The sequence below is a fragment of the Bos indicus genome, chromosome 25 (genome assembly GCF_029378745.1).
Source record: "Bos indicus isolate NIAB-ARS_2022 breed Sahiwal x Tharparkar chromosome 25, NIAB-ARS_B.indTharparkar_mat_pri_1.0, whole genome shotgun sequence".
NCBI classification, from domain to species: Eukaryota; Metazoa; Chordata; class Mammalia; order Artiodactyla; family Bovidae; genus Bos; species Bos indicus.
In genome coordinates, this window is record NC_091784.1 from 28,445,300 (window position 1) to 28,471,596 (window position 26,297).

Sequence of the window (26,297 nt, forward strand, 5' to 3'; positions counted from 1 at the left end):
GCACAGCAATGGAGACCCAGAACAGCCCAGATGTTACTACCCTATGCCTGCTTCTCTTTTCCATGTCCTACTCTTTGCAGGCATTGGGTAAAATCCTCCATTGATCCCAAATCACCCATCACACCAGAACTCCATGCCCAGGGATCCAGGAGTGTAGGGAGAACCAGAGGCTTTTGAAGAGAAACATCTTCCTGATGGGGCTTCCCAGTTGGCACTAGTGGTGAATCTGCCTGCTAATGCAGGAGACGTGGGTTCGATCCCTGGGTCAGGAAGTCCCCTAGAGTAGGAAGTGGCAACCCACTCCAGTATTCTTGCCTGGAAAATTCCACGGACAGAGGAACCTGGTGGGCTTATAGTCTATGGGGTCACAAAGAGCTGGACACGGCTGAGCGATTGAGCATATGCACACACAGACACACCTTCCTGAGTACCTACATGCCCGCGTGTGTTTCTACACTACAGAATTCCAATAAGTTCTGTTTTGAGAAAAGTCAGAGGTAAGGTAGACAGGTGTTCCTTTGAAGACAGAGAAGTGAGATGGATTGTTTGCAGCAAGAGGAAGGGCTGAAATTATGGGAAATCCGGTCAAGCTCTGTGGGCAAGCAAAGGGTAGAAACACATGAGAAATCTGAGGGTTTCTGCCCACTAAATTTCTGTTCTCTTATTTCCATGGGGAAAAAAAAACAACTCATGCAACAGACTGCAGATTATTCAGTTCCACTTAGCTCGGGCAAACCAGACCTGAATTAAAACAGCTTTTGTCCTGGTTTCTCTAACCCACTCCCCACAACCACCTCCATCCCCCGCCCATACATGGTAGACCAAATGCAGCCCCTCCTACCCTACCATCCTTCTGGAATCTTCTTCAGCCCCTCTGAGCTCAGAGACAGAGCAGAAACTTATGGAGTCAGAAATGTCAGCAGTGGGAAGGCTGGCTGTTCTTCAAACCTCCCCAGACCACCCCTCTGCCCTTGACTGCTTGCCCCAAGTTTGACCAGGACTCAACACCCTAGGGGTGCCAAATGGACAAAGCTGGATGTGACTGATTGCACTGAGGAGATGAGTAACTGGGATGTCCGCCCCTTCCTTGTTTATATCATCCCCTTTACTGTCATCCTCTTTTCCGGAAATGTCAAAATCATAAATCACTGAAATGGGGCTTTGAGTTTTAGACACCCTAAGGTCTTGGCTGGAGCCTTATTGGCCTCATCTGCAAAATGGGTGGGTTGAATTAAGGACACATTCTGTTCTAAGTTTTATGATCCAAGTCTTCCTTAACAAAGGCGAAGTACCTTATCTTGACTTTTCTCTGAAGCATCATGGAAGTATGTGAGCAGAGTGAGAGAGGGGATGGAATCTTACTGGTCCAGAATTCTTATCTTATCTGTCTTCACCCATCCAGGGTGAAATCCGTGTCTAAGGAAAGAGAGTGATGGTAAGGCCAGGTTCAAGGTTCTCTGAAGGCTGGTGGCCTCTGTCCATAACACTAGCCCCGAGTCTCCCAGACTTCTGGTTTGAGTTATTTCTGGTTATCTTTTATCATCTTCAGGATCTGGGTTACTTCTCTTTTCTCTTTGTTGGGTTTTTCTGCCACCATTTCCTTCTTGGAATTGAACCCCCACACCCTTGCTCACTTGCTCTCAAATTTCGTTCATGGCAAAAGATTCCAGAGGGCTTCCCTGGTGGCTCAGTGGTAAAGAATCCATGTGCCAATGCTGGAGACTCAGGTTCAGTCCCTAGGTTGGGAAGACCCCTTGGAGAAGGAAACGGCTACCCTCTCCAGTATTCTTGCCTGGGAAATCCCATGGACAGAGGAGCCTGGTGGGCTACAGTCCGTGGGGTTGCAAGAGTCGGACACGACTGAGTGAATAAATGACAACAACCCTCATTCACTCACTCTCAAATTTTCTTCATCACCAAGAATTCCAGGGCCCTTCTCCAGCCATATTTTGTCTGAGGTCTCCTCAGGGCTGCACCTCTCTCTGGGTGATATTGCTGCCCCCGGTCCCTCCCCCACTGCCCTGGGACCACTCACTCCAGGGTCACCAACAGCCTCTGTATCCAGATTCAGAGACTTCTTACCTCACTTGACGGCAGCCTGTGATGTTGTTCACACTCCTTCTCTCCAGGCTGCCTTTTCACTGTGTTCTTCTTTCTCTCTCTTTTTTTTCTGAAGATTTTGTTAACATGGACCATTTTAAAAGTCTTTGGAATTTAAGTGCATGTTAGTGACTTACAGACCCTTTTTAACAACAACAACAAAACCCCAAGAACTAATGAGGTAGTAACAGTTCATAAAACAGAACTTACAAAACCACTAATGTACACAGATATTGCATTTTATTCTGATAAAATATCTTTCAACTACAAATTGTCACAGTAAAGGAGAATTTTATTCTTAAACAGGTAAAATGCTTTACATTATTTTTTTACATTTTTCATAACAAACTGATGTTTATTTAAAATGCTATACTTTAATCAAAAAATCTTATTCTTTCCCTTGACTTTAAAAAATTATTTTAATTGGAGGATAATTGCTTTGCAGTGTTGTGATGGTTTTTGCCATATGTGAGTATGAATCGAACATAGGCGTGCATGTGTCCCCTCCATCCTGAAACCCCCTCCCACATTTCGCCCCACCCTATTCCTCCAGGTAAAATAAATAAATAAAATAAAAGTCTTCACTGAATTTCTTACAATATTATTTCTGTTTCATTTTGTAAGGTTTGTTTATTTATTTATTTATTGGCTGTGCTCGGTCTTCGTTGCTGAGCGGTCTTTTCTCTAGTTGTGGTGCACGCACTTCTCGGGGTGGTGCCTTCTCTCTGGAGCATGCGCGCTCAGTAGCTCAGTACTTGTGGCACATGGGCTTCAGTAGCTGTGGCCCAAGGGGCTCAGGTGCCCTGTGGCATGATCTTCCCAGATCGAACCCGTTGTCCCCTGCATTGGCAGGAGGATTCTTAAACACTGGACCACCAGGAAAGTCCTATTTCTGTTGTTCACATTCCGATCTTTTGGCTGCAAGGCATGTGGCATCTTAGCTCCCTGACCAGGGATTGAATCTGCACCCCTCCATTAAACACTGGACTTCCGGGGAAGTCCCTCTTCTCCTTTTTGGACACTTTCCTTCCCAACCTTCTTGAGCCCTTTGTGGCCATCATGGTTGTTTTCCTGTGACCCAGGCCAGGCCCCATTCTTCTACTTCATTTTCATACTCCCGTCAGGATCTCACCCAGCACTTCCGCTGATGGTTCCAGAACTTGTTTCCAGCCCAGGCTTTTCTCCCAGATCCAGCCCCACACACCCTTCATGATGTGGCAGCTTCTCCACTTGAGAAGCCCACTAACCTAACACAGTGATCATCATAGCATAGTAAGCTAAGGCTTCCCTGGGGGCGCTAGTGGTAAAGAACCCGCCTGTCAACGCAGGAGACAAAAGAGACGCAGGTTTGATCCCTGGATTGGAAAGATTCCCTGGAGGAGGGCATGGCAACGCACTCCAGTATTCTCATCTGGAGACTCCCCATGGACAGAGGAGCCTGGCAGGCTACAGTCCCTTGGGTTGCAAAGAGTCAGACACGACTGAAGTGACTTATCACTCATGCAACAGTAAGTTAACTGTCAATAATAAAAGTTCACAAATACTCTTCAGAGCATTTTCACACTTACTAAGTCAACTGTCCCAACAACAATAGGAAGTGTGTATTTTTATTATCACCTCATTTTGCAGAGGAGGAAATGGTCAGAGAGGTCAGAAGAGCCTAACTTTTTTTAACTTTAAAAAATTTTATTTTTTTTAGTTTGTATTTTTATCAAAGTTATTCATAGGCACAGTCAAATTGTTTCACATGCTTTGCTATGAAAAATAGCTGTCCTTTATCCTTCCCCTGCACACCTTCCTGTCTGGGAGCAGTCATTTTCAATGAAAGAGGCCAAGCTCTTATTTTTAAATTTTAATTTGTTTTTATGATTTTCAAAAATTTATTGGCATATTGTTGATTTACAGTGTTGTGTTAGTTTCTGCTGTACAGCAATGTGAATCAGTTATACATATATCTAATCTTTTAAAAATTCTTTTCCCATATGGGTCATTACAGAGTATTGAGAAGAGTTCCCTGTGCTAAACAATAGGCCCTTATTAGGTATCTATTTTATATACGGCAGTGTGTATATGTCCATCCTAGACTATCCCTGGATGGTCCCTGGACATATACATAAAATCCCAGTTTATCCCTCCCCACCCCACCCCCTTTACCCTTGGTAACCCTGTTTGTTTTCTCCATCTGAGACTCTGTTTCTGTTTTGCAATTAAGTTCCTTTGTACCATTTTTTTTAGATTCCGCATTTGAGTGATAGCACATGATACTTGATTTCCTCTGTCTGACTTATTTCATTCAGTCTGACCTACTCTAGGTCCATTCATGTTGCTGCAAATGACATTATTTCATTCTTTTTTATAAACCCAAACTCTTAGAACAACATATTTTGGTTCCCTTAACAAGGAAGTTGGCTGCACCCCCCACCCCTCCCCACTCCTACCCTCCAGCTCAGGGACTGTCATCAGCTTCCATGCCTTAGGGACAAGTCAGCCTTCAGTTCGTCCCCATGGCCACCAGCTCACCCACTCATCACCTTTCTCCTGACCAACCCGTCTTCAACCAGCTCCCAAGGAATCCATGCCCCACACAGCCCCCTTTTCTAGTTTTCTAAAGCTCAAATTTGAAGATCTCAGTCTTTGTAATTTGCTTCTATTGTAATTTGCCTTTGTAATTTGCCTCCCTCTGTCCTCAAGATAAAACTGGCAGGCCTTAAGGGGGCTTTCCAGGCCTGAGGCCTGCTTCCGCTTCCCCCACCTCCCCGACTGACCACATCTTTTGCCACTTCCCACCTCCTACTCTCTGGTTTCTACCACTGATGTCCTAAGAAGCCCTCTTATCTCGTGTCTCTTCTACATTTGGCCACTCCTTCTGAAATATGTTCCCCTCTGGTTAGTTGCTTGCAAGACTCAAATCAAGTGTCACCTCTTCCAGGAAGTTTTCCTGAAACTTCACACCCTTCCAATCACAGACTGCGATACCCTGTGACCAATAAGTATCTTCTCCTCTCATAGCAATGTCTTGCTGTTTACATGTTTGCCTTCTCCACTGACACCAAAGCTGGGGCCTTGTGGTTTGTGTTTTCCCATCCTGCTGAGAGATGGCTTACACAATCAGCCTCAAATTAGATTTGTTGAATAAGTGATGAACAAATACCCACTCTGCCTTCCTCCTAGGGTCCAGAGGTCCAGAGTGGAAGATTCTTCCCAGAGCCTCTCTTAGGGGTCTGAAGACACCCTGGCATCTACCCTTTCCCATCCCCTGGTTCATTGACATTTCAAGGTCAGGGGGAAACTTTCTTCTGTACAATAAGAGAACGTGGGAGAGGTGGGGTAGGGCAGGAGATTTGCATCCACCCCAGCCTAGGTTGCAGAGACAAGAGAAGCGAGTCATATCATCTCTGCTTAGAAAGACTCCTGGACACAGTGTTTGTAGGCTGCCTGCCCCTTTCTCTGCTTATTTCAGTTGTATTCTCCACCCCCACCTCTGAGTCATGCTGACAACTTCCCTCCCTGCATCTGGCCTCCTGAGCTTCTCTCTGCTCACTGGCTTCCTTGGCATCTTGGTCCAGCTCTTCCCTTTGGGGCTCAAGTGCTCTGATGCCCACATCTGACCTTCTTGTCATGACCAGGACCCGGGTTTTTCTCTTCCTGTTGATGGGTAAGCCGAGGGTCATGGTGGGGAGGAGAGGATGGGGGTCAAGCTAGAGAGAGAGCCAAGAATGACTTTTCGAACTCAGGCTTTAGGGGAGGGATCTGGAGTTATACCAGGTTGAGGATCTGGGGTTTGTGGAGGTTGAGAGGATGCTGAATCAATTTTAGGGGTGTTCGAGAGAAAATGCTGGAAGAGAGGCCAGTTGCCTGGACAATGCAGAGGTGTCTCAAGTAGGCAGAAGAAGTCAATCATGTACTCTGTCTGCTGCATCTGTTCGGCCCCAAGTTTTCCTGAATTCTCCTTCATGGGAGCCCTGAGGGAGGTATGGGGAAAGAGGTCTATTTGGGCGTTGCTCTGTGGCAATGGAGAAATGAAACTTGGTAGCAGACTAGTGGAGGAACAGCTATCTCTGGACCATCTGAAGGAGGCAAACAGGGCTGAGAGAGGCCTGAGGCTGGGGGTCCAGAAGCCCAGGAGATGCTGGGGCATTATGCCTGGAGGGGTAGTAGGGGGAGGCAGCCTGGGAGCAAAGAAGATGGAGGAGGTGGGAGACCCTTCCTCAAAGCTTGTCTCCTCGCCTTCCTTCCCAGCCCCGGTGTCCTCTCTCTGCTTCAACTTGGACACAGAGCAACCGACAACCTTCCGTGTGGACAGCCCTGGGTTTGGACACAGTGTGGTCCAGTATGCCCAATGGTGAGGACACTGTGGTGTCTTTGGCTTTCATCAACTCCTTCCCTGCACAGGGCTGGTCTCTCCCCACATCCTTCCCTTATTCACAAACTCTCCTCTGTCTGCCATGGCAATTTCCCCTAAGGCTATGAAGAACTGGACTGAAGAAGGGCCATCTTGTGACGTCAATGACCACAGCTAACTTCATTTTTTATCGAGCAATCACTAAGTGCCAGGCACCTTTGGATGGGCACTGATTTCATCCTCACCACAACCATATGATGTAGGAAGCCACCACTCAACAAATGTTTATTGAGCATCTATTACTGTATGTCTCAGGAGCCAGACATATACTAGAGAATGAAAGAAACCAAAATCTCTCTCATGTGGACTTTAGATTGTTATGAATCTCCACTTTACAGATGAGGAAACTGAGGCTTAGAGAGGGAAAGCAAACTGGCCAAGTGGCAGTCTGGCTCCAGCATCCATGATCTTAGCTGCCGTGCTCTTTTCTCCCCCCAGGCTGGTGGTTGGAGCCCCCCGGGAGGTAAAGGCTGCCAATCAAACAGGCGGCCTCTACTCCTGTGACTACGGCACGGGGAAGTGTGAGGCCATCCCCCTGCAGGGTGAGTGGCTGCCCGTGGCTGGCACCCAGGTTCAGGCTCCCATGCTCTGTGGGTCTGTGGGGAACACAGGAGACTCAATCCCTGGCTTCAGCTCTGTCTGCAGACCCTGAGCCTCAGACAGGCCTCCTGACTCTCCCACAGTCTTCCCTCCCATCCCACCCCTGCGCCCCCATAGCTCCATCAAGACCAAAAGCTCCCTTCACCTGTCAGACTGCCTCATCTCCTAGAGTTGAGGTGCCCCCTGCCTCCTCTGACCTGAAGGTGACCATGCATACATCTGTGCCCTCAGTGCCTCCAGAGGCTGTGAACATGTCCCTGGGCCTGTCCATGGCAGCCACCACCAACCCCTTTCAACTGCTGGTGAGTTGCCCTGGGTCACAGGAGCATCCTGAGAGAATGCATGGGGATCTACGGCTCTGGTGCTGGGGGTCTCGTGGAGGGTGGGGGTGCTTGGACGGGAGGGTGTGACAGACAACCCTTCCCACCAAGCCCCTCTGTCCCCAGGCCTGTGGCCCCACCGTGCACCACGCATGCCGGGAGAACATGCACTTGACCGGGACCTGCTTCCTGCTGGCCTCCCCGTTTCGGCAGGTCAAGAGGATCCCGGCTGCCCTGCAGGGTGAGTGTTTGGGGCCACTGAGTCCTTTGAGGAACCTACACGCATCTGACAGGGGCTTGCCGTGGGGCAAGGAACACTCTTACCAGAGTGGATAAACCAGAGGGATCCATAAAAAAAAATTTCGCTGGAGGGCACAGTGATTCCAAACATGCCTGGAGAGGCCACCACCTGCTTTTACACTTGCCTCATCACTATGCCAGTGCAGGGTCTTTCTAGGGCCTTTCTCTCTCTGAGCTTCAATGCCCTCGTCTGTTTGATGGGAATAATAGCACACCCGACACTGTGACTAACATAGATGGTGCACGGCCAGGGTTCAGCTCAGTGCCTCAGTGGCGAGGGCTCAGTTTATGCCAGCTGCTACAATTTTTAGAGTGAAGGACATTTATTTTCACCCATTGTACCCTGTGGTATATAACCAATTGATTTGTGCAGCAGGCTGGGAAAGGTGATGAGGATACAGGCAGTCTGAGCAGTGTGCATGTATGTGTGTGTGTGTTTGTGTGTGTGTGTAAATGTGTACGTGTGTGTATGTATATGTATGTGCATGAGAGTGATATATATATATATTTATGCGTGTTTGTGTGTATGTTGTGCGTATGTGCGTGTTTGTATGTGTGTATGTAATGTATATATGTATTTGTGTGTGTTGTATGTATGTTTATTCGTCTGTGTGTATGTATATGTATGTGTGTGATGTTTACGTGTATTTTTGCATGTTGTGTGTACACTTGCCTGTGTGTTTGTGTATGTGTATGAGTGTGTGTATGTGTTTGTGCATGTTGTATATGTTTGTGTGTGTTGATATGTATGTGTATGAGTGTGTATGTGTATATGTGTTTGTGCATGTTGTATGTATGTTTGCATGTGTACGATGTATGTATATATGTGTTTGTGCATGTTGTGTATGTGTGTGTTGGTATGTATGTGCCTGAGTGTGTATGTGTATTTGTGTATGTTGTATGTGTGTTTGTGTGTGTGATGTGTGTGTGTGTGGTATATGTGTGTATGTACACGTGTGTGTGTGAGTACAGGTTGAGGACCCGGCTTCCCCTGTGCTGATGGGGATGGGGGATGAGGAGGTGAAACAGTAAGCTTCTCAGACCCCACCTGGGGCAGACCAAGGTCCCTTCCTGGTTCCACATTCACACCCAAGCCCTTGGGGAGACTGACATCCGGGGCTTTGACTGGGGTGCCCCTCCCAGCACCTCCTAGGCCCCTGGGCTTCCACCAGGACACCCTTATTTCTGCTGGGAAGCCTCAGAGGCAGAAGGGGGAAGCTAGGGGCTAGACAGGAATCTCCATCAGAGAGCCAAGTCAAGCGGGACTCCCTCTTCTTTTTAAAAAAAAAAAATATTGATTTGGTATTTATGTTATTTTTGTCTGCCCTGGGTCTGCTCAAGAACTTTCTCTAGTTGTGGCGGGCGGGGGCGTAGCGGCGGGGAGGGTGGGGGCGTGGCCGGGGGCGCGGAGGGTTGTGCTACTCTTTGCTGTAGTGTATAGGTTTTTATGGCACCCCACTCCAGTACTCTTGCCTGGAAAATCCCATGGACGGAGGAGCCTGGTGGGCTGCAGTCCATGGGGTCGCTAAGAGTCGGACACGACTGAGCGACTTCACTTTCACTTTTCACTTTCATGCATTGGAGAAGGAAATGGCAACCCACTTCAGTGTTCTTGCCTGGAGAATCCCAGGGACGGGGGAGCCTGGTGGGCTGCCGTCTGTGGGGTCGCACAGAGTCGGACACGACTGAAGTGACTTAGCAGCATAGGCTTTTCAGTTTCGGTGGCTTCTCTTGTTGTGGATCACGGGCTCTAGGATGCACCGGCTTCAGTAACTGCGGTGTGCAGGCTTAGTTGCCCCCCAGCATGTGGGATCTTCCAGGACCAGGGATCTAACCATGTCTCCTGTATTGGCAGGCAGATTCTTAACCACTGGTCCACCAGGGAAGTCCCCGAGCTGTCTCTTCTGAGGATGGATTTTGTTTAAATATTTAACAAAAGTAGTTTGGTGCTGACCCCGAGACAGGGGCTGGAGCAGTGTCCTGTTATTGCTGGACAGTGGGGACGGTGGGAGAGAAGGTGGAGAAAGGCCAGGGGGCGGGACACGGACAGTCGAGGTAGAAGGAGGGGCCCCAGCCTCTCACCATCTGGACTGGACGAATTGTCACTTTTTAATCAACCAGGTGTGAGCAGCTGAATCACAGATGTGGCCTCTTTAGAGACTTTGGGAGACCAAGGGATCCTGTTCTAGGCAGGAGTCAGGGCAGCTCCTGGGAGGGAAACTCCTCGTCTTGTGGCCAGGAGACCCGGGCTTTGTGAGTGTCCCTCTGGGGACTGGTGCCATCTCCTCCCCTAGAGTGCCCAAGGCAGGATCAGGACATCGCCTTTCTGATCGACGGCTCAGGCAGCATCTCTTCCAGAGATTTTAACAAAATGTTGAACTTCGTGAAGGCCGTGATGAGCCAGTTCCAGCGTCCCAGCTCCCAGGTGTGCCCTCGAGGGCGGGAAGGCCGGGGTGTAGCCCCGCCCCGCCCCGGGGGAGGCTTGTGGGAGGAGCCTCGAGGTGGCGTTGCCTCGGCCTGACCCTCAGCGCTGCTTGGTTCTCCCAGTTCTCCCTGGTGCAGTTCTCCAGCACGTTCACGGTGCACTTCGCTTTCAAAGACTTCGCTACCAGCTCAGACCCACTAAGCCTCCTGAATTCCGTTCGGCAGCTGCGACAGTGGACGTTCACGGCCTCAGCCATCCTATTTGTCACGTGAGTCCTGACTCCTCCCAGGTCCTCCCCTCAAGCATTTGAGTCTTCCTTCACGGCCCCATCTGTCTCGGTGCGGAAGGGAGGTGGGCACTGAAATTCAGGCTGTGGTCTCCTGACCAAGCCAGGGGCCTCCGGGTGGGACAGAGCATCCCCTCGTTCTCACAAAGGCATCAGGGGCCAAGCAGCGGCTCATTTCACTGGCCTCTGGACCTTCATCTTCTCTGACAGAGATAAGCTGTTCAGTGCCGCCTACGGGGCCCGAAAAGATGCCTCCAAAATCCTCATCGTCATCACTGATGGGGAGAAAACAGAAAACCTGGGTTACGAGGATGTCATTCCCCGGGCTGAGGCCGCCGGCATCATCCGATATGCAATTGGGGTAGGATGGGGGGATGCCCTTACTCTACCTCCTCCTCTCAAGTCCTCTTAAGGCACCTTCCCTTTCAAGGACAGAACCCCCCAGCTCTCTTAGCTTCTTCTGCCTTCAGGATGAAAACTTTGTCCCAGCCTGGAGGACTCTCATCCTTTTCCTTAAACTCCTCCATGCTGTCTGAGCCTCATTTTTCTTGCCTGTTCGCTGGCTGTAATTATATTAACCTGGCAGGGTTACTGGAGGAGCCCAGCATCCAGCAGGCATGTTATAGTTTGGATTATTTTCACTGAGTTGGTCTTTGCTGGGGACAGGTGGGATCAGCATTTCGATACAAAAAGTCCTTGAAAGAATTAATCGACATTGCCTCCACACCCTCTGAAGAGCATGTATTTCAAGTGGAGAACTTTGATGCTTTGCGAGACATTCAGAAACAACTGAAAGAGAAGATTTTTGCCATTGAGGGTAAGTCAGAGATGGAACTACTTGTTTCAGAAGCCCTCACCTATAAATCCTTTTTCTTCTAGAACATGGACTCCTTTGTCATGGGCCAGTTCCTCCCTTTGGGTATTTAGTCTCCAACATGAGATCCTCCTGGGCTTCCTCAGTGGCTCAGTGGTAAAGAATCCACCTGCAATGCAGGAGCCACAGAATACGTGGGTTTGATCCCTGGGTCAAGAAGATCCCCTGGAGGAGGGCATGGCAACCCACTCCACTATACTTATCTGGAGAATCCCGTGCACAGAGGAGCCTGGCAGGCTACAGTCCATGGGGTCACGTAGCGTCGGACACAACTGAAGCAATCTAGCACATAGCACACACATGAGATCCTCTTAAAGCTGAGATTCTCCCTGAACCTAGCAAAGCTTGTCTTTCCCCCATAGAACCTAGGTGTCATACCTTTCCCCAGGTACACAGACCATAAGCAGTAGTTCCTTCGAACTGGAGATGTCTCAGGAGGGCTTCAGTGCTGTGTTCATGCCTGTAAGTGGGGCCCCTTTCAGCCCATTGATGTAGGGTTAGGCAGAGACAGAGGAGGGAAGGCAAGAGTGGGTATCTGATGAGTGGGCGGCAGGCATTTCTTCAGAATAGGCTGTCTTTTTCCCACCTGCTCACCCTGGAATCCTTTCCTTCCAGGATGGACCAGTTTTGGGGGCTGTGGGGAGCTTCAGCTGGTCTGGAGGTGCCTTCCTGTACCCCCCAAATAAGAACCCCACCTTCATCAACATGTCCCAGGAGCACGTGGACATGAGGGACTCGTATCTGGGTGAGACAAGGCTGCGGTTGGGGGCTGGGCAGGAGATGGGCTGCCTGGGAAGGACAGGGGCCCGGGGGTGGGGGATGAGGGGACGGGGGTGGGGAAGCCTCGGTGCTGACCCTGGCCCCTTCAGGTTACTCCACAGAGCTGGCCCTTTGGAGAGGGGCACAGAGCCTGATCCTGGGGGCGCCCCGCCATCAGCACACCGGGAAGGTGGTCCTCTTCACCCAGGTGTCCAGGCAATGGAGGCCACAGGCTGAAGTCACAGGGACCCAGGTTGAGTGTGGAGGGGGTCTTCAGGGGCAGAGAAGGAGGAGAGGAAGCGGGTGCAGGGCCTCTGGGGGAGGTGTTGGTGTCTGGGGAGAGGTGGGACTCAGCCCAGGGCGTGCCCCTGGCAGAGGACAGACAGGATGACTCCCAACTCTGCCTTCCAGATCGGCTCTTACTTCGGGGCCTCCCTCTGCTCTGTGGATGTGAATGGAGATAGTAGCTCTGACCTGGTCCTCATTGGGGCCCCTCATTTCTACGAGCAGACCCAGGGGGGCCAGGTGTCCGTGTGCCCCTTTCCCCGGGGGGTGAGTAGTGATGAGACCCAGGCTGGGTGGGGTCTGGCTGTGGGATGGAGGGGGTCGCCTGGGGTGGGACCTGACACTGTTTTTGTTCTGCAGAGAGCTAAGTGGCAGTGTGATGCTGTTCTGCGAGGGGAGCCGGGCCACCCCTGGGGCCGCTTTGGGGCAGCCCTGACAGCGCTAGGGGATGTGAATGGGGACAGGCTGGTGGATGTGGCCATTGGGGCCCCGGGAGAGCAGGAGAACCAGGGTGCTGTCTACCTGTTCCATGGAACCTCAGAACTGGGCATCAGCCCCTCCCACAGCCAGGTGAGGCTTGGTCACAATCCCTTTTGCCACAAACCTCCTCCTGGCAGCTTCCTGTCTTTGACACTGCCACCTGGATAATTCTTCTTTCCCTCATCTTACCTCTTTTGCCTAGAACTGGGCACCTAGTAGGCGTCAAGCAAAATCTGTGGAGCTTCCAAAATGGAAACATTGGTAATTCTTTAATTCGTATAGACGGATTCTTGGTGGCTCAGATGGTAAAGAATCTTCCTGCAATGCAAGAGACCTGGGTTTGATCCCTGGGTCGGGAAGATCCCCTGGAGAAGGGAAAGGCAACCCACTCCAGTACTCTTTCCTGGAGAATCCCATGGACAGAGGAGCCTGGTGGGCTACAGTCCACTGGGTCACAAAGAGTTGGACATGACTGAGCGACTAACATTACTTTGTATGGTGACTTGATACTTTCTCCACCCAAGTCTTGCAATCCCCTAGCAGTTTTACCCCATACACAGGCCAGGCATTAGCAAAGACATTTTAAAGATGAAATCTGGGGCATGGAGAAGAGAAGTGCCGTGACCTGTGCAAGGTTTATAGTGGATCAAGAATCGTGGTGAGGGAGGTTCCAACCTCTTGTCTCTGACCGGGAGCTCCACCTCTATCTGGCTCGCTTTGCCAATCGGTTTAGTTCTGGGAGCCTCAGTCTGCCTGTCCACCTACCCCTTCATCTCCCTGGATGTCATGACTTTATTGTCTCCTGCCGTCAGTAATCCTGCCGATTACCCATAGGCAGGAGCCCTTCATTGGGTGGGGCAGGCTGAGAAGGGAGGGAAAAAGTTAAGGAAGTCTCAATTAAAAAATAAGCAAAAGATCTGAAAAGACTTTTCTTCAAAGGTGATATACAAAGGATCAATTCGCACGTAAGAAGATGTTCAGCATCATTAGTTGTCAGTCATCAGGAAGTCAAAACCACAATGAGACATCAGTTCAGTTCAGTCACTCAGTCGTGTCGGACTCTTTGCGACCCCGTGAATCGCAGCACGCTAGGCCTCCCTGTCCATCACCAACTCCCGGAGTTCACTCAGACTCACGTCCATCGAGTCAGTGATGCCATCCAGCCATCTCATCCTCTGTCGTCCCCTTCTCCTCCTGCCCCAACCCCTCCCAGCATCAGACTCTTTTCCAATGAGTCAACTCTTCGCATGAGGTGGCCAAAGTACTGGAGTTTCAGCTTTAGCATCATTCCTTCAAAAGAAATCCCAGGGCTGATCTCCAGAATGGACTGGTTGGATCTCCTTGCAGTCCAAGGGACTCTCAAGAGTCTTCTCCAACACCACAGTTCAAGGCATCAATTCTTCGGTGCTCAGCCTTCTTCACAGTCCAACTCTCACATCCATACATGACCGCAGGAAAAACCATAGCCTTGACTAGACGGACCTTTGTTGGCAGAGTAATGTCTCTGCTTTTCAATATGCTATCTAGGTTGGTCATAACTTTCCTTCCAAGGAGTAAGCGTCTTTTAATTTCATGGCTGCAGTCACCATCTGTAGTGATTTTGGAGCCCCCAAAAATAAAGTCTGACACTGTTTCCACTGTTTCCCCATCTATTTCCCATGAAGTGATGGGACCAGATGCTATGATCTTCGTTTTCTGAACGTTGAGCTTTAAGCCAACTTTTTCACTCTCCACTTTCACTTTCATCAAGAGACTTTTGAGTTCCTCTTCACTTTCTGCCATAAGGGTGGTGTCATCTGCATATCTGAGGTTATTGATATTTCTCCCAGCAATCTTGATTCCAGCTTGTGTTTCTTCCAGCCCAAGCATTTCTCATGATGTACTCTGCATAGAAGTTAAATAAGCAGGGTGACAATATACAGCCTTGACGTACTCCTTTTCCTATTTGGAACCAGTCTGTTGTTCCATGTTCACACCTATTAGGATGGCTAGAATCAGAAAGACAGATGATAACAAGTGTTGATGAGGATGTGAAAGTATGTGGCATACTAAACCACTATAAGTGGGAATGTAGAATGATGCAGCTACTTTGGAAAACAGCTCTTCAAAAGGTTAAACTAGAGTTACTGGGTGACCCGGAAGTTCCACTCAAGAGAATTAAAAACAGGTCCGTACACAAAAAAGTTACACATGATTGTTTATTTTAGTGTTATATGTAACAACCAAAAGGGGGAAATAATCAAAATGCCCATCTACTCATGAACAGATAAAGAAAATGTGGTATACCCACACAGTGGCATATTATTCAGCCATGAAAAGAATGAAACACTGACGCATGCTACATGTGTCAACACAACATGCTACAACATGCTACAACATGGATGAACCCTGAAAACATGCTTAGTGAAAGAAGCTGGATCCATCAAAGGACCACATATTGTGTGATTCTGTTTACATGAAATGCCCAGAATAGGTAAATCCACGAAGTCAGAAAGTGGATTATTGGTTGTCAGGGGCAAGAGGTAGAGGAGAATGAGGGACATGGGGGTGACTGCTAAGGGACCCTTCTAGCCCTGATACTCATCATGGTAAGTTACTGAGTAGTGACCGTATGCCAAGTGCTGTTCTAAGAACTCCATGAGTTAGCTTATTTAGTGCTCTGAGGTGTTATCATCCTAGATGAGGGATAAGGAAACTGAGGTAGAGAAAGACTGACCCCTGGCTTAAGATCTCATGGCTCATAAGTGAAGGAGCCAGAATAGGAACCTGAGATGAACTAGCCAAGTGAATGAATGAAAGTCAGGTCACCAGCCCAGTCTTTCCAGCTCTACTTCTTCATTTATGTCCTAGAAATCTTTTGTCTCTAGTCACTATTTCTTTACTCCCACTTCCTTTTTTTAGGTACTTCTTGGAGTTGTCTTTTTTTTTACGGCTCACCCCTCCATTCTGTCTCCCTCATCCCCTCTTCCCTGTTCCTCTTGTTGCTTCTGTTCAACTTATTTATCTCACCCTCAACCTGACTTGGGTTTCCCTGGTGGCTCAGTGGTGAAGAACTCACCTGCTAATTCAGGAGAGGCGAGCTGGATCCCCGGGTCAGGAAGATCCCCTGGAGAAGGAAATGGCAACCCATTCCACTCTTCATGCCTGGGAAATCCCATGGACAGAGGAGCCTGGTGGGCTATAGCACCAGGTCGCAAAAGAGTCAGACACGACTGAGTGACTAAATAATAACAACAACCTGATTTGCCGCTCCCTCTCTGGCCAGCGGGTCACAGGCGCCCAGCTCTCCCCCAGCCTCCAGTATTTCGGGCAGTCGCTGAGCGGGGGTCAGGACCTCACCCAGGATGGACTGGCAGACGTGGCTGTGGGGGCCCAGGGGCACGCACTGCTGCTCAGGTAAGGACACATACCCACTGGGTGGTCCCAGGCCTGCGAGGACACCAGCCTCTCTAACCACCCTCCCAGGTTGTCCTCCCGGAACCAGAGGCTTGTTCTCAGATCAGTGTTCTACCCACAGGACCAGACCTGTGCTCAGGATGTGGGCGAACATTCACATCACACCTGCAGAGATCGCTAGGTCTGTGTATGAGTGTCAGCAGCTGGTGACCTTTCCGCATGATCTGGGCAAGGCCATTGTCTGCCTCCAAGTTTCCCAAAGTTCCAAGAACCAGCTGGGTGAGTCGTTTGCCCCCTGACCCAAGATAACGTGACCCTGGGAGTCCCCAAGCCCAGGGCTTCTGTCTCTTCCCTTGCCCTTGCCCACTTGGGGAGGTCCTCTTTCTCTCTCAGCCTTTTCCATCCCCCACTTTCCCCTACAGTTAACCTCCAAAGCGTTGTGACCTTTGACCTAACCCTTGACCCCGGCCGCCTGAGTTCTCGTGCCATCTTCCAAGAAACGGGGACTCGGAATCTGACCCGTGTTCGAGAGCTGGGGCTGAAGCAGCACTGTGAGGCTGTGAGGTTGCTCCTTCCGGTGAGGAGTCCTGGGGAGGGAGGCGACCCTGAGGCTGGTAGGGGGTGGTGGCTGGGTAGGGACGCAGGAATGTGTTCTGGTCCTTGCCTTGGCTCCACCCCCAAACGGCAAGTGGAAAGCAGGAGGGGCTTAACACAGGTTAGCTGAATGACTAAGGGAGTGAAGGATGGATGAGGTTGGCTGCATCAGCTGCAGGCTACACGGCTGGATTTCAGGTAGAAGCCTAAGGCTGCTTTGGAGAGCCATGGGGCATTGGGCTGGGATTCTTTTATCCAGCCACTCCTCTGAGACAGGTCCTGTCCTCGACACTAGGGAGCCAGCAGTGGACAAAATGATCGTGACCAGAGGGAGCTATGGGGGAAGATCAGAAGCGAATCAAATTCCTAGATAATAGATGTCGATAATATTCCTAGATAATAGATAATAGTGAAGAAAGAGAGATAAAGCTGAAGAGAGAACAGAGAGGGTTTCAGGGGGCTATGGGGAACAGTCTGGGGAGACCCTGAGTAGAGTGAGGGAGCCCGTGGGAGGCTGGGGGAAGGATACTCAAGATGAAGGACAACCACAGCAGTGGTTCCACATGCAGATCCTAGTGATGAGTGTTTACGAGGGGCTGTGGGTTGGTACCATTGTTACTGCATTTTACGAATGAGGAGATGGGACCCAGCTGGTGGCTGCGAGGGTGCGTTTCTTGCTTCCTCCTGTATCCATCCCCCAGGACTGTGTGGAGGACTCGGTGACCCCCATCATCTTGCGTCTCAACTTCTCCCTGGTGGGCAAGCCCATCTCTAGCCTAAGAAACCTCCAGCCTATGTTGGCAGTGGACGCCCAGAGATACTTCACAACCTCTGTGAGTCCTGGGGTTGGCCTTTTCCAGAGGGGTTGGAGGGGGTGGACTCTAGATCTTGAGGGAAAACCCTGCTTTGCCTTCCCTCTCAGCTCCCCTTTGAGAAGAACTGTGGCGCGGATCACGTCTGCCAGGATGACCTCAGCATCTCCTTTGGGGTCTCAGAGTGAGCGTCCAGCCCCTTAGACCTACTCTAGTTCCCCAGGCCCTCTCCTGGAACCCAGGGCTCCTGTTCCTGGCTCTTCTTAACATCTCTACCCAGGGCTCTGGACCCAGATACACTGTCCCTGTCTCTCCCCCCACTTCCCAACTCTGTATTTCATCCCCACCCCATTTTCAGCCTTGGTCACAGAATCACCTTCTCTCCTCTGCCCCAATGCTAGCTTGAAGACCCTGATCGTGGGTAGTAACCTGGAGCTGAACCTGAAAGTGAGAGTGTGGAATGATGGCGAGGACTCCTATGGAACCGCAGTCACCTTCTTCTACCCTCCAGGGTTGTCTTACCGACGTGTGACTGGGGGCCAGGTACTGTCCCCTCTGGGAAAGGAAAGGCTGATGGCAGGGGGCCAGCAGAGACTCCTGTGTTGGGTTCAATGCTCAGGCAGGTCTTCTACTGTTTAGCATTCTTGAAAGCCAAGAGAGCTGGACTGATCATGGTTAGATGGATGTGGCTGTGTTTGCTGTGACATGCCTCAACTCATTCTGTGTTCAGCTCTGAGCTTGGCATTTTAAGAATGACAGTCAGGAATTAGTTCCCAGGACGATGCTAATGTGAGAAGCGCGGGGACCCTGCCTTCTATTTCTTTATATTACACATAGTATAACTATTTCTCTTTTAAAGGAGAACATAACTCAGCCTTCAAATATTTTAAAACACTCTTTCTGGGGAATTCCCTGGTGGTTCAGTGGTTAGAACCCAGGGTTTTCACTGCCATGGCCCAAGTTCAATCCCTGGTTGAGGAAAACTAAGATTCCAAAAGCCTTGTGACTCAGAAAATAAAATAGAAAAGAAAAAATTAAGTAAAATACTGTCCTGTGGAAGATGAGTTGGATTTATTGGTTACTGTAGATTAGAGCTTGGCATACTTTATCCATAAAGGGCAGAGAGTAGATATTTCAGTTTTGTGGGCCCCACAATGTCCTCATTCTTGCTGATGTAAAGTGAAAGCAGCCATTGACAATATGTGTATGAATGAGCATGGCTGTGTTCCAATAAAATTTTATGTATACAAATTGGTGCTGGGCTGCCATATGGCAATCCCTGTTCTAGAAGACAGAACCAGGACCACAGGGAGTCAAAGAGAGATTTTTAACAAACATTTTATTATGAAAAATTGTGTTAAACATTTACAAAAGAGGAGAGTGGTTCAACAAACCTCCTCCTAAATTATTGCCCAGATTCAACGATCATCAGCATTTTGTTACATTGTTTCATCTGTTTTCACCCTCTCTTGGTTTAAATATTTTAAAACCAATCCCAGATACCCTGTCATCATACATCTTCCTGTTTCACTGTTCTGGACAGTAGAACTGTCTTACATGACCCCATAGTCATGATCACACCCAATGAAATGAATAATTTCTTGGTGTTTAGACCATAATCAAATTTCCTTAATTGTCTCAAATATATCCTTTTAAATGGTTTATTTGAACCAGCATTTAAGCTAGGTCCACATTTTATGTTTGGTTGTTCTCCCACGTGTCCCTTAAGCCAGTCTTCCCAATGGAGGCTTACTTTGATCAATGCATGAAGAAATACATGATGAATGTATTTCTAGGAATGTTTGTCTAGGATTGACAAATGCCAGCTGCCCTGTGAGGGTGAACACACTATCACTGGAGGTACTTCTAGACACACCAACTAGATGCCAGTGTGGATCTTTTTTAGATACGGCTTTTATTTACTTTTTGAAAATATTTATTTACTTGGCTACGCTGGGTCTTATTTGTGGCATGTGGGATCTCTTCCTTGACGCATGGGAACTCTCAGTAGTGGCATATGGGCTCTACTTCCCTGATCAGAGATTGAATCCAGGCCCTCTGCATTGGGAGTGTAGAGTCACAATCGTTGGACCACCAGGGAAGTACCCGATACTGCTTCTAAAAATGAGCTATAATATTCACCTTTTTGGACACAACTTAGAATGACTTAACATGACTTGGATATCAGCTGATCTTAAGGAGTTATTGTTAATTTTGTTGAGTCTTGTGCTTATGTTAAAAAATACCCTTATCTGTTGCTGGTATTCACTGAAGTCTTTCTAGATCGAAAGTATGTGATATTAGGAATGTGCTTTAAATAATTCAGGGGAGAAAAAGTGGAAAACAGGTGAACAAAACAGAGTAGAAAAATGTTGGTAATTTAATCTGAGTGATGGGGATATGGGGTGGATTTATCTTGTCTTTCCACTTTTGAGTAGATTTGAAATTTTCATAATATAAATCTTTTAAAAAGAACTGTGAATTAAAAAAAAGGGAAATGCTATTAACAATATATCTGGGATTTCTACCTCAGGAGGAAGTTTGATCAGATAGTGTTTAAAGATTAAAAAAAATTTTTTAAGTCACACCAATTTCTTTATTTTTGGCTGTGCTGGGTCTTCGTTGCTGTGGGAGGGCTTTTCTCTTGTTATGGTGATTGGGGGCTACTCTCTAGTTGAGGTGCTTGGGCTTCTCCTTACGGTGGCTTCTCTTGTGGAGCATGGGATCTAGGGCCCCAGGGCCCCAGTAGTTGTGGCTCCTGGGCTCCAGAGCACAGACTCAGTATTACATGGGCTTAGTTGCCCCAAGGCATATGGAATCTTCCAGGACCAGGGATCAAACCCGTGTCCCCTGCATTGCAAGGCAGATTCTCAACCACTGGACCACCAGGGAAGCCCAAAAATTTAAAACAAAACAAAACATAACCTTAAGGTAAATTGCAGGTAACTGTCATTTCTGTATAGAGTTTTGTTGGGACACTAACAAGTTCTCACCTGCCTTGGTTCATCTGTGCTTCCCCAGAGCCATCTGCAGTCGCGTTCCCTGCGCCTGACCTGTGACAGCGCCCCCGCCGGGACCCAGGGCACCCGAAGCACCCGCTGTAGCGTCAACCACCTCATCTTCCGTGAGGGCGCCCAGGTCAGCCTCGCTTCTGCCCACTCCTCCTCCCCGGCCCCGACGCGGTCCCACTCCTCGGTGACCTCCTCCCATTTCTGCCTCCTCCCCAGGTCACCTTCACGGTCACCTTTCACGTCTCCCCCACGGCCACCCTGGGAGACAAGCTGCTTCTTGCCGCCAATGTGAGCAGGTGAGCTGGGCCAGGCCCAGGGCAGCGCCCCTTCCCTCTCAGTCTCCTCCCCTGGGGAACTTCCCAGCTGGGATCCTCCTCTTTTTCCAGTGAGAATAACAGCCCCAAGACAAGCAAGACCGCCTTCCAGCTGGAGCTCCCCGTGAAGTATGCCGTCTACACCGTGATCAGCAGGTGCCACACCACGACCTCCAATAGGTCCTCGCCCATTACACTGTGGGGTGCAGGGAATTCTCTCTCTGTAGGAGCTGAACCTCTGCCGAGTTTAAGTTTGTTTTGTTTTGACCGTGCTGGGTCTTCATTGCAGTGCTCAGGCTTTCTCTAGTTGCAGCTCACGGGCTTAGTGGCCCCATGGCATATGGGATCTTACTTCCCTGTGTCCCCTGCATTGGAAGATGGATTCTTAACAGGGAAGTCCCTCAAATTTAAGTTTTATTACTACCCTTTCAATAAGTAGATGACACCACTAGCAGCACTTACTAATCAATCAAGTGCTTTTTGTGGCTATTGATAACAATAATTATGATGTTATTATCATTATAGCCCACATTTAATAGAGGCCCCAGGACAAGCTGGGGTGTTTTGGAGGGGCCCTTCTTAGAGAAGGATGACACTTCAGAGTAGGAGTGGGGGTTCGAAATTCTGTGGTGCAGGTGAAGGGCAGGTATGCAAGGAGTGGAGTGGGGCAGGGGAGGGGGCACGGAAGTGAGAGCAGCCCCCTGGTGAGGAGCCAGGCTGGGGACCGAGGGCAGCCTCGAGGTGTGGTTACAGCGATACCCAGTGGACAGTCTGTGTTGGGCCCACCCCCACCTCCAAACCCCAGGCCCAGAAAAGCTGAGGAGGGAATTCTCTGGTGGTCCTGTGGCTAAGAGTCTGAGGTTTCATAGGTTTGATCCCTGGTCAAGGAACTAAGAGCTCACAAGCAGAAAGGAAGAAAGAGAGAGAGGCGGGGAGGGAGGGAGAAAGGAAGGAAGAAAGAAAGAAATACTGAGGAAACAGGAGAGAAGGGCCCCAGGGAAGACCCCAGGGAGCCAGAAAGGGTGGGTCCAGTAGACATTCGTCAGCAGCATCAGCCTGAATCTCCCTACACCTTCATCCGGTCCCACCCGCCCATCTGGCCTCCTCCGAGTCCACAGAGGCCCTAAAGGAAGACCCAGGCACAGAGAGGGCAGGCCCTGGCCCCCTCCCCCCGGGTCAGACAGAGCTCTCAGCAGTCCCTGTGACCCCACCCCCCTGCCTGGCTGCCCTGGCGGTCTCCTCCCTGGACAGCCTCTGCAGGAAGCCTGCACCTAGCCTGCAGCCCAGCCCAGCTCCCTGAACCATCCCGTTACCCTAAGTCACTCCCAACCAGCCCAGGGGCCCTCTGATCACCCGTCCTGTCATGCTCCCACCCCAAGTCTCCTCAGGAGGCCCTAACGGAACTTCTCATCCGCCCCTGCCTCCTCTCCCTGCAGCCACGAACAATCCACCAAGTACCTCAACTTCTCGGCCTCACAGGAGGAGGGCAGCAGGGAGGCCCAGCACAGATACCAGGCACGCGTGGTGACTTGGGAACATGGCCTGGGGCGGGGGGCCCAGGAGCCAGAGATCCAAGAGGGCAGGGGGTTCGGCATGATCTTGGCCCTCACCGACCTCCATGCAGGTGAACAACCTGGGGCAGAGGGAGCTGCCTGTCAGCATCGACATCTCAGTGCCCATGGAGCTGAACCAGGTGCCCGTGTGGAAGGACATAGAGGTCCTCAACCCCCAGGTACTCAAAAGGCTCTATGGGTCCTCCATTAATGCCCTCTCCCTGGACTCCCTGTGGTTTTTTGGTTGTTCTTTAATGGCTCAGTTGTGTCCAACTCTTTTGCAACCCCATAGACTAGCCCACCAGGCTCCCCTGTCTGTGGGATTTTCCAGGCAAGAATCCTGGAGTGGGTTGCCATTTCCTCCTCCAGGGGATCTTTCCCGATGCAGGGATCGAACCTGCATCTCCCTCATTGGCAGGCGGATCCTTTACCACTGAGCCACCAGGGAAGCCCTACCTGGACTCCTTGGTCTTCGTGAGTCCCTGATGACCCCTCACATGCTTTCTCCCTGTGCCTTTTTCCTAGAACCCCTCCATTCAGTGCTCTTCAGAGAGAACAGCGCCCACAGAGTCTGATTTCCTGACCCACTTTAAGAAGAAGCCTGTCCTGGTGAGAGGGCCCTGGACGGTCCCCCACTGGAAGCCAGACTTCAGAGGGATTTGATTCAGGAATACGTATTATATCAGATGGATGTCTGCTGAACAGTCTGCTTGAGCTCCAATGTGGCAGCTCCTCTCAGATCAGACAGTTGAACGCTGCCTTCTACCTTCAAACCCATCTTTCCCTAGCATGATGCCACTTCTCTGTCTCTAGGACTGCTCCATCGCTGTCTGCCTAAGGTTCCGCTGTGACATCCCCTCCTTTGGCATCCAGGAGGAACTTGACTTCATCCTGAAGGGCAACCTCAGCTTCCGCTGGGTCAGCCAGGTGTGTAATTCTAAGAGCAGAGTCCTTTCCCAGACTCATGTGGAGCCTGATGTGTCTGTGCCTACCTCAAGCCAGGGCGTTTCTCTATCCCCGAGCCCTCCTGCCCATCCAACTACAGCTAGTTCCCAGCTCTCCTCTTCTCTTTTGCAGACACAGCAGAAGAAGGTGCTGGTCGTGAGCGTGGCTGAAATCACCTTCAACAGACTCGTGTATTCTCAGCTTCCAGGACAGGAGACATTTTTGAGAGCTCAGGTAGTGACCATGTGGTAGGGAGGGGCCGGGCTGGTCGGACAGTTCCTGATGCTAAAACCGTGATGCTGAGTTGGGGGCTTGCAATCCTGGAGAGAGGCAGGATGGATGGAGAGCCCCAGGCAGGACAGTTGTTCCTAAGCCCATGAGTCCTTCTGTATCCCACCCCTTGGAGCAGAGCCTGATGAAGGAGGGGAGGAAGTTCAAGGGGACCTGGGAGGAGTCTGGGACAGCAGGAGTCCTGAGCCTTTCTGATGGGGTCATCTCTACTCCAGACGGAGCTGGTGCTGGAGAAGTATGAGGTCTACAACCCCATCCCCCTCATTGTGGGCAGCTCTCTGGGAGGACTGCTGCTCCTGGCCCTCATCACAGCCCTACTGTACAAGGTGAGTGTTTTTATCCCACTCCTGAGACCGCCAGCATTTGATCCCACTCTTTCTATAGTGTAAGAAAGAGCTCACCGTGGAGTCAAGCCTGTGACTCCAATTCTTCCTAAAGAGATCCCTTCCCACCTGTGACATCTGTTGTTGTTTAGTCGCTAAGTCGTGTTTGACTCTTTTGCGACCCCATGGACTGCAGCTCACCAGGTTCCTCTGTCCACGGGATTTTCCAGGCAAGAATACTAGAGTGGGTTGCCATGTTTTTCTCCCAGGGGATCTTCCTAACCCAGGGATCGAACCCATGTCTCCTGCATTGCTGGTGGATTCTTTACTGCTGAGCCAGCAGGGAAGCCACCTGTTACATCACTTGTCCCCAGTGGACTCCATGTCTTTCTGTCTGATTCTCAAGCCTCCTCTAATCTGTCTCCATTTCTTTTCTGCTCTTCTTCACCTCTTTACATGTTTCCCTGGAAGGCAAATTAGAACGTGAAAGCCCTGGATTTGATGTTGATGCCACCACTGATTCTTTCCTTGGCCATTGGCATGTGTTTGGCCCATGATGGGTCTTAGTTTCTCATTCTGAAGGTGGTTCTGCCCAGCTCACAGAACTGTGGCAGAGTCTAAGTGACACTGTTTATTTAAAGTTCTTAGTATAGTGCTGGAACATAGGGTTCCAGAAATGATGATCACTGATCCTCTCCATCATCTCTTTTCTTCTCATCCACTGGACTTCCTGATTTTTTCTCTCCTTCCTCCCTAACAGGTTGGTTTCTTCAAACGTCAGTACAAGGAAATGATGGAAGGAGCAAACCAACAGACTGTCCCAGAAAACGAGACAGGAAACCCCCAAGCTGCCCAATAAGATACTGCCTCCCATTGTCCTACTGTCTCATCTGAGAGGGTCCCTGGCCTTCTCACTTTTGCCCGATAAGCAACTACCTCCTATTCTCCTTTGAACCTGCTCTCCCCTGAGCGATTCCCTAGCCTGGTTACTCTCACCCCAGTCAGGCCTGATGGGGAAGCATTCCAAGTGAGGGGAGCTGGGATCAGCTGCTTTCTGTCCTTGAGAGGATGCAGTGTGTTTGCACAAATCACCTTGCCTGGGAGGGGGCATTGGTCTTGTCAAGGCTCCAACTGGAAATCCCAGGACAGGATCCTTGCTGTGCAACCTGAGGACTTGACTTGGAATTTCTACCTAGAAATCCATGGACAGAAGCCTCAGGCTCCAGTCTCTGTTCCTCCACTAACCACCGATGATCTTCCTAAAATACAGTACTAAACCTGCCACGCATCCTCATCCATCCTCAGAGGTTCCCCCTTACTTACAGTATAACTTCTGAACTCCCCAGCTTGTGAAGCAATACACGGATGCTTCTTACAAACCCCGGGATGTATTGAAGATGACATCATTTGCATATGGTTGGTGACTGGAGAGCACTTTGAAGTCCTCTCTCAGGCACCTGCTGCCCCTAAATAAGGTCATTCTTATTATAATGCCACCTGTCTCAGCATAACGGTCAATGTGGTGCCTGGTGCTGAGCTGGGAGTCAACGCACAGCGGGCCATTCACTGGACAGCTCCTACTGCTGCCTCCATGAAGGTGCTCGGGCCACGTGGATGTTTTAATTAGAAAAACAGAAGGGGAGGCACTTAACCATGTGATTTGAGGGGAATCCGTTCCTTCACCTCCACCCCAAATTATCACCCCATCCACCATAGGGTCCCAAACCCTTTTGAATTTGGAAGTTGGGGGGTCTCCAGAAGGACCAGTTATGATGAAATTCATTAAGCTGGGCTCCAATTTAGACCTTATGAGAATTGGGGTTTAGAGTGTTGTTTTTCAAAATTTGCTCCACAGACCTCCAAAGGTTTCCTAAATACTGTTTTAGAGGGGGAAAAAAAGACAAGAAACAATTTTAAACCCATGCATCTCACACATTTGATCCCAGTGACTTTCACAGAAATCCTGCCATATCCTTATAATTGTGCTCCTAAAGCTTGTCCCTGGGCTCCAAAGACAGTAGTTTAACATTCAGGCAATGGTGCTATTTTCATATAATTTTCCTGTGTGTGTTATTGTTTCCCTTCATTATATGTGCAATTTTCACGGTTTCCATTGTGTTGTGTTATATGCCCAAATCACAAAAAGGGATTGATGGCTCAAAAATTATTCATCAAGGGATAAATATTGTAATTAAAAAATAAAAGAGAATTGGTGCAACTAGAACAA

At 49.8% G+C, this 26,297-nt stretch overlaps 1 protein-coding gene across 1 annotated transcript; it reads left to right on the forward strand.

Moving 5' to 3' along the window:
- Nucleotides 1-5,548: 5,548 nt before the first annotated feature.
- ITGAX (integrin subunit alpha X) lies at nucleotides 5,549-26,297 on the forward strand. Its single transcript, XM_070779958.1, has 30 exons — nucleotides 5,549-5,755; nucleotides 6,340-6,442; nucleotides 6,941-7,044; nucleotides 7,334-7,404; nucleotides 7,549-7,663; nucleotides 10,017-10,147; nucleotides 10,270-10,415; nucleotides 10,644-10,794; nucleotides 11,100-11,250; nucleotides 11,696-11,769; nucleotides 11,923-12,052; nucleotides 12,177-12,319; nucleotides 12,478-12,618; nucleotides 12,712-12,921; nucleotides 16,097-16,227; nucleotides 16,349-16,506; nucleotides 16,650-16,804; nucleotides 17,523-17,654; nucleotides 17,744-17,817; nucleotides 18,035-18,176; nucleotides 20,655-20,771; nucleotides 20,861-20,940; nucleotides 21,031-21,114; nucleotides 22,395-22,473; nucleotides 22,583-22,690; nucleotides 23,037-23,120; nucleotides 23,325-23,438; nucleotides 23,589-23,690; nucleotides 23,963-24,073; nucleotides 24,831-26,297. The coding sequence occupies exons 1-30, from the start codon at nucleotides 5,695-5,697 to the stop codon at nucleotides 24,927-24,929; spliced, it is 3,501 nt and encodes a 1,166-aa protein (XP_070636059.1). The 5' UTR covers nucleotides 5,549-5,694; the 3' UTR covers nucleotides 24,930-26,297.

What these genes read in the sequence shown, in the direction of transcription:
- ITGAX (XM_070779958.1), top strand. Translation starts at nt 5,695, where the DNA reads ATGCCCACATCTGACCTTCTTGTCATGACCAGGACCCGGGTTTTTCTC. An exon ending in TGTGCCCCTTTCCCCGGGGG is followed by an intron (nt 12,619 to 12,711) that starts GTGAGTAGTGAT and finishes TTTGTTCTGCAG; the next exon opens with AGAGCTAAGTGGCAGTGTGA. An exon ending in CTTGCCGCCAATGTGAGCAG is followed by an intron (nt 20,941 to 21,030) that starts GTGAGCTGGGCC and finishes CTCTTTTTCCAG; the next exon opens with TGAGAATAACAGCCCCAAGA.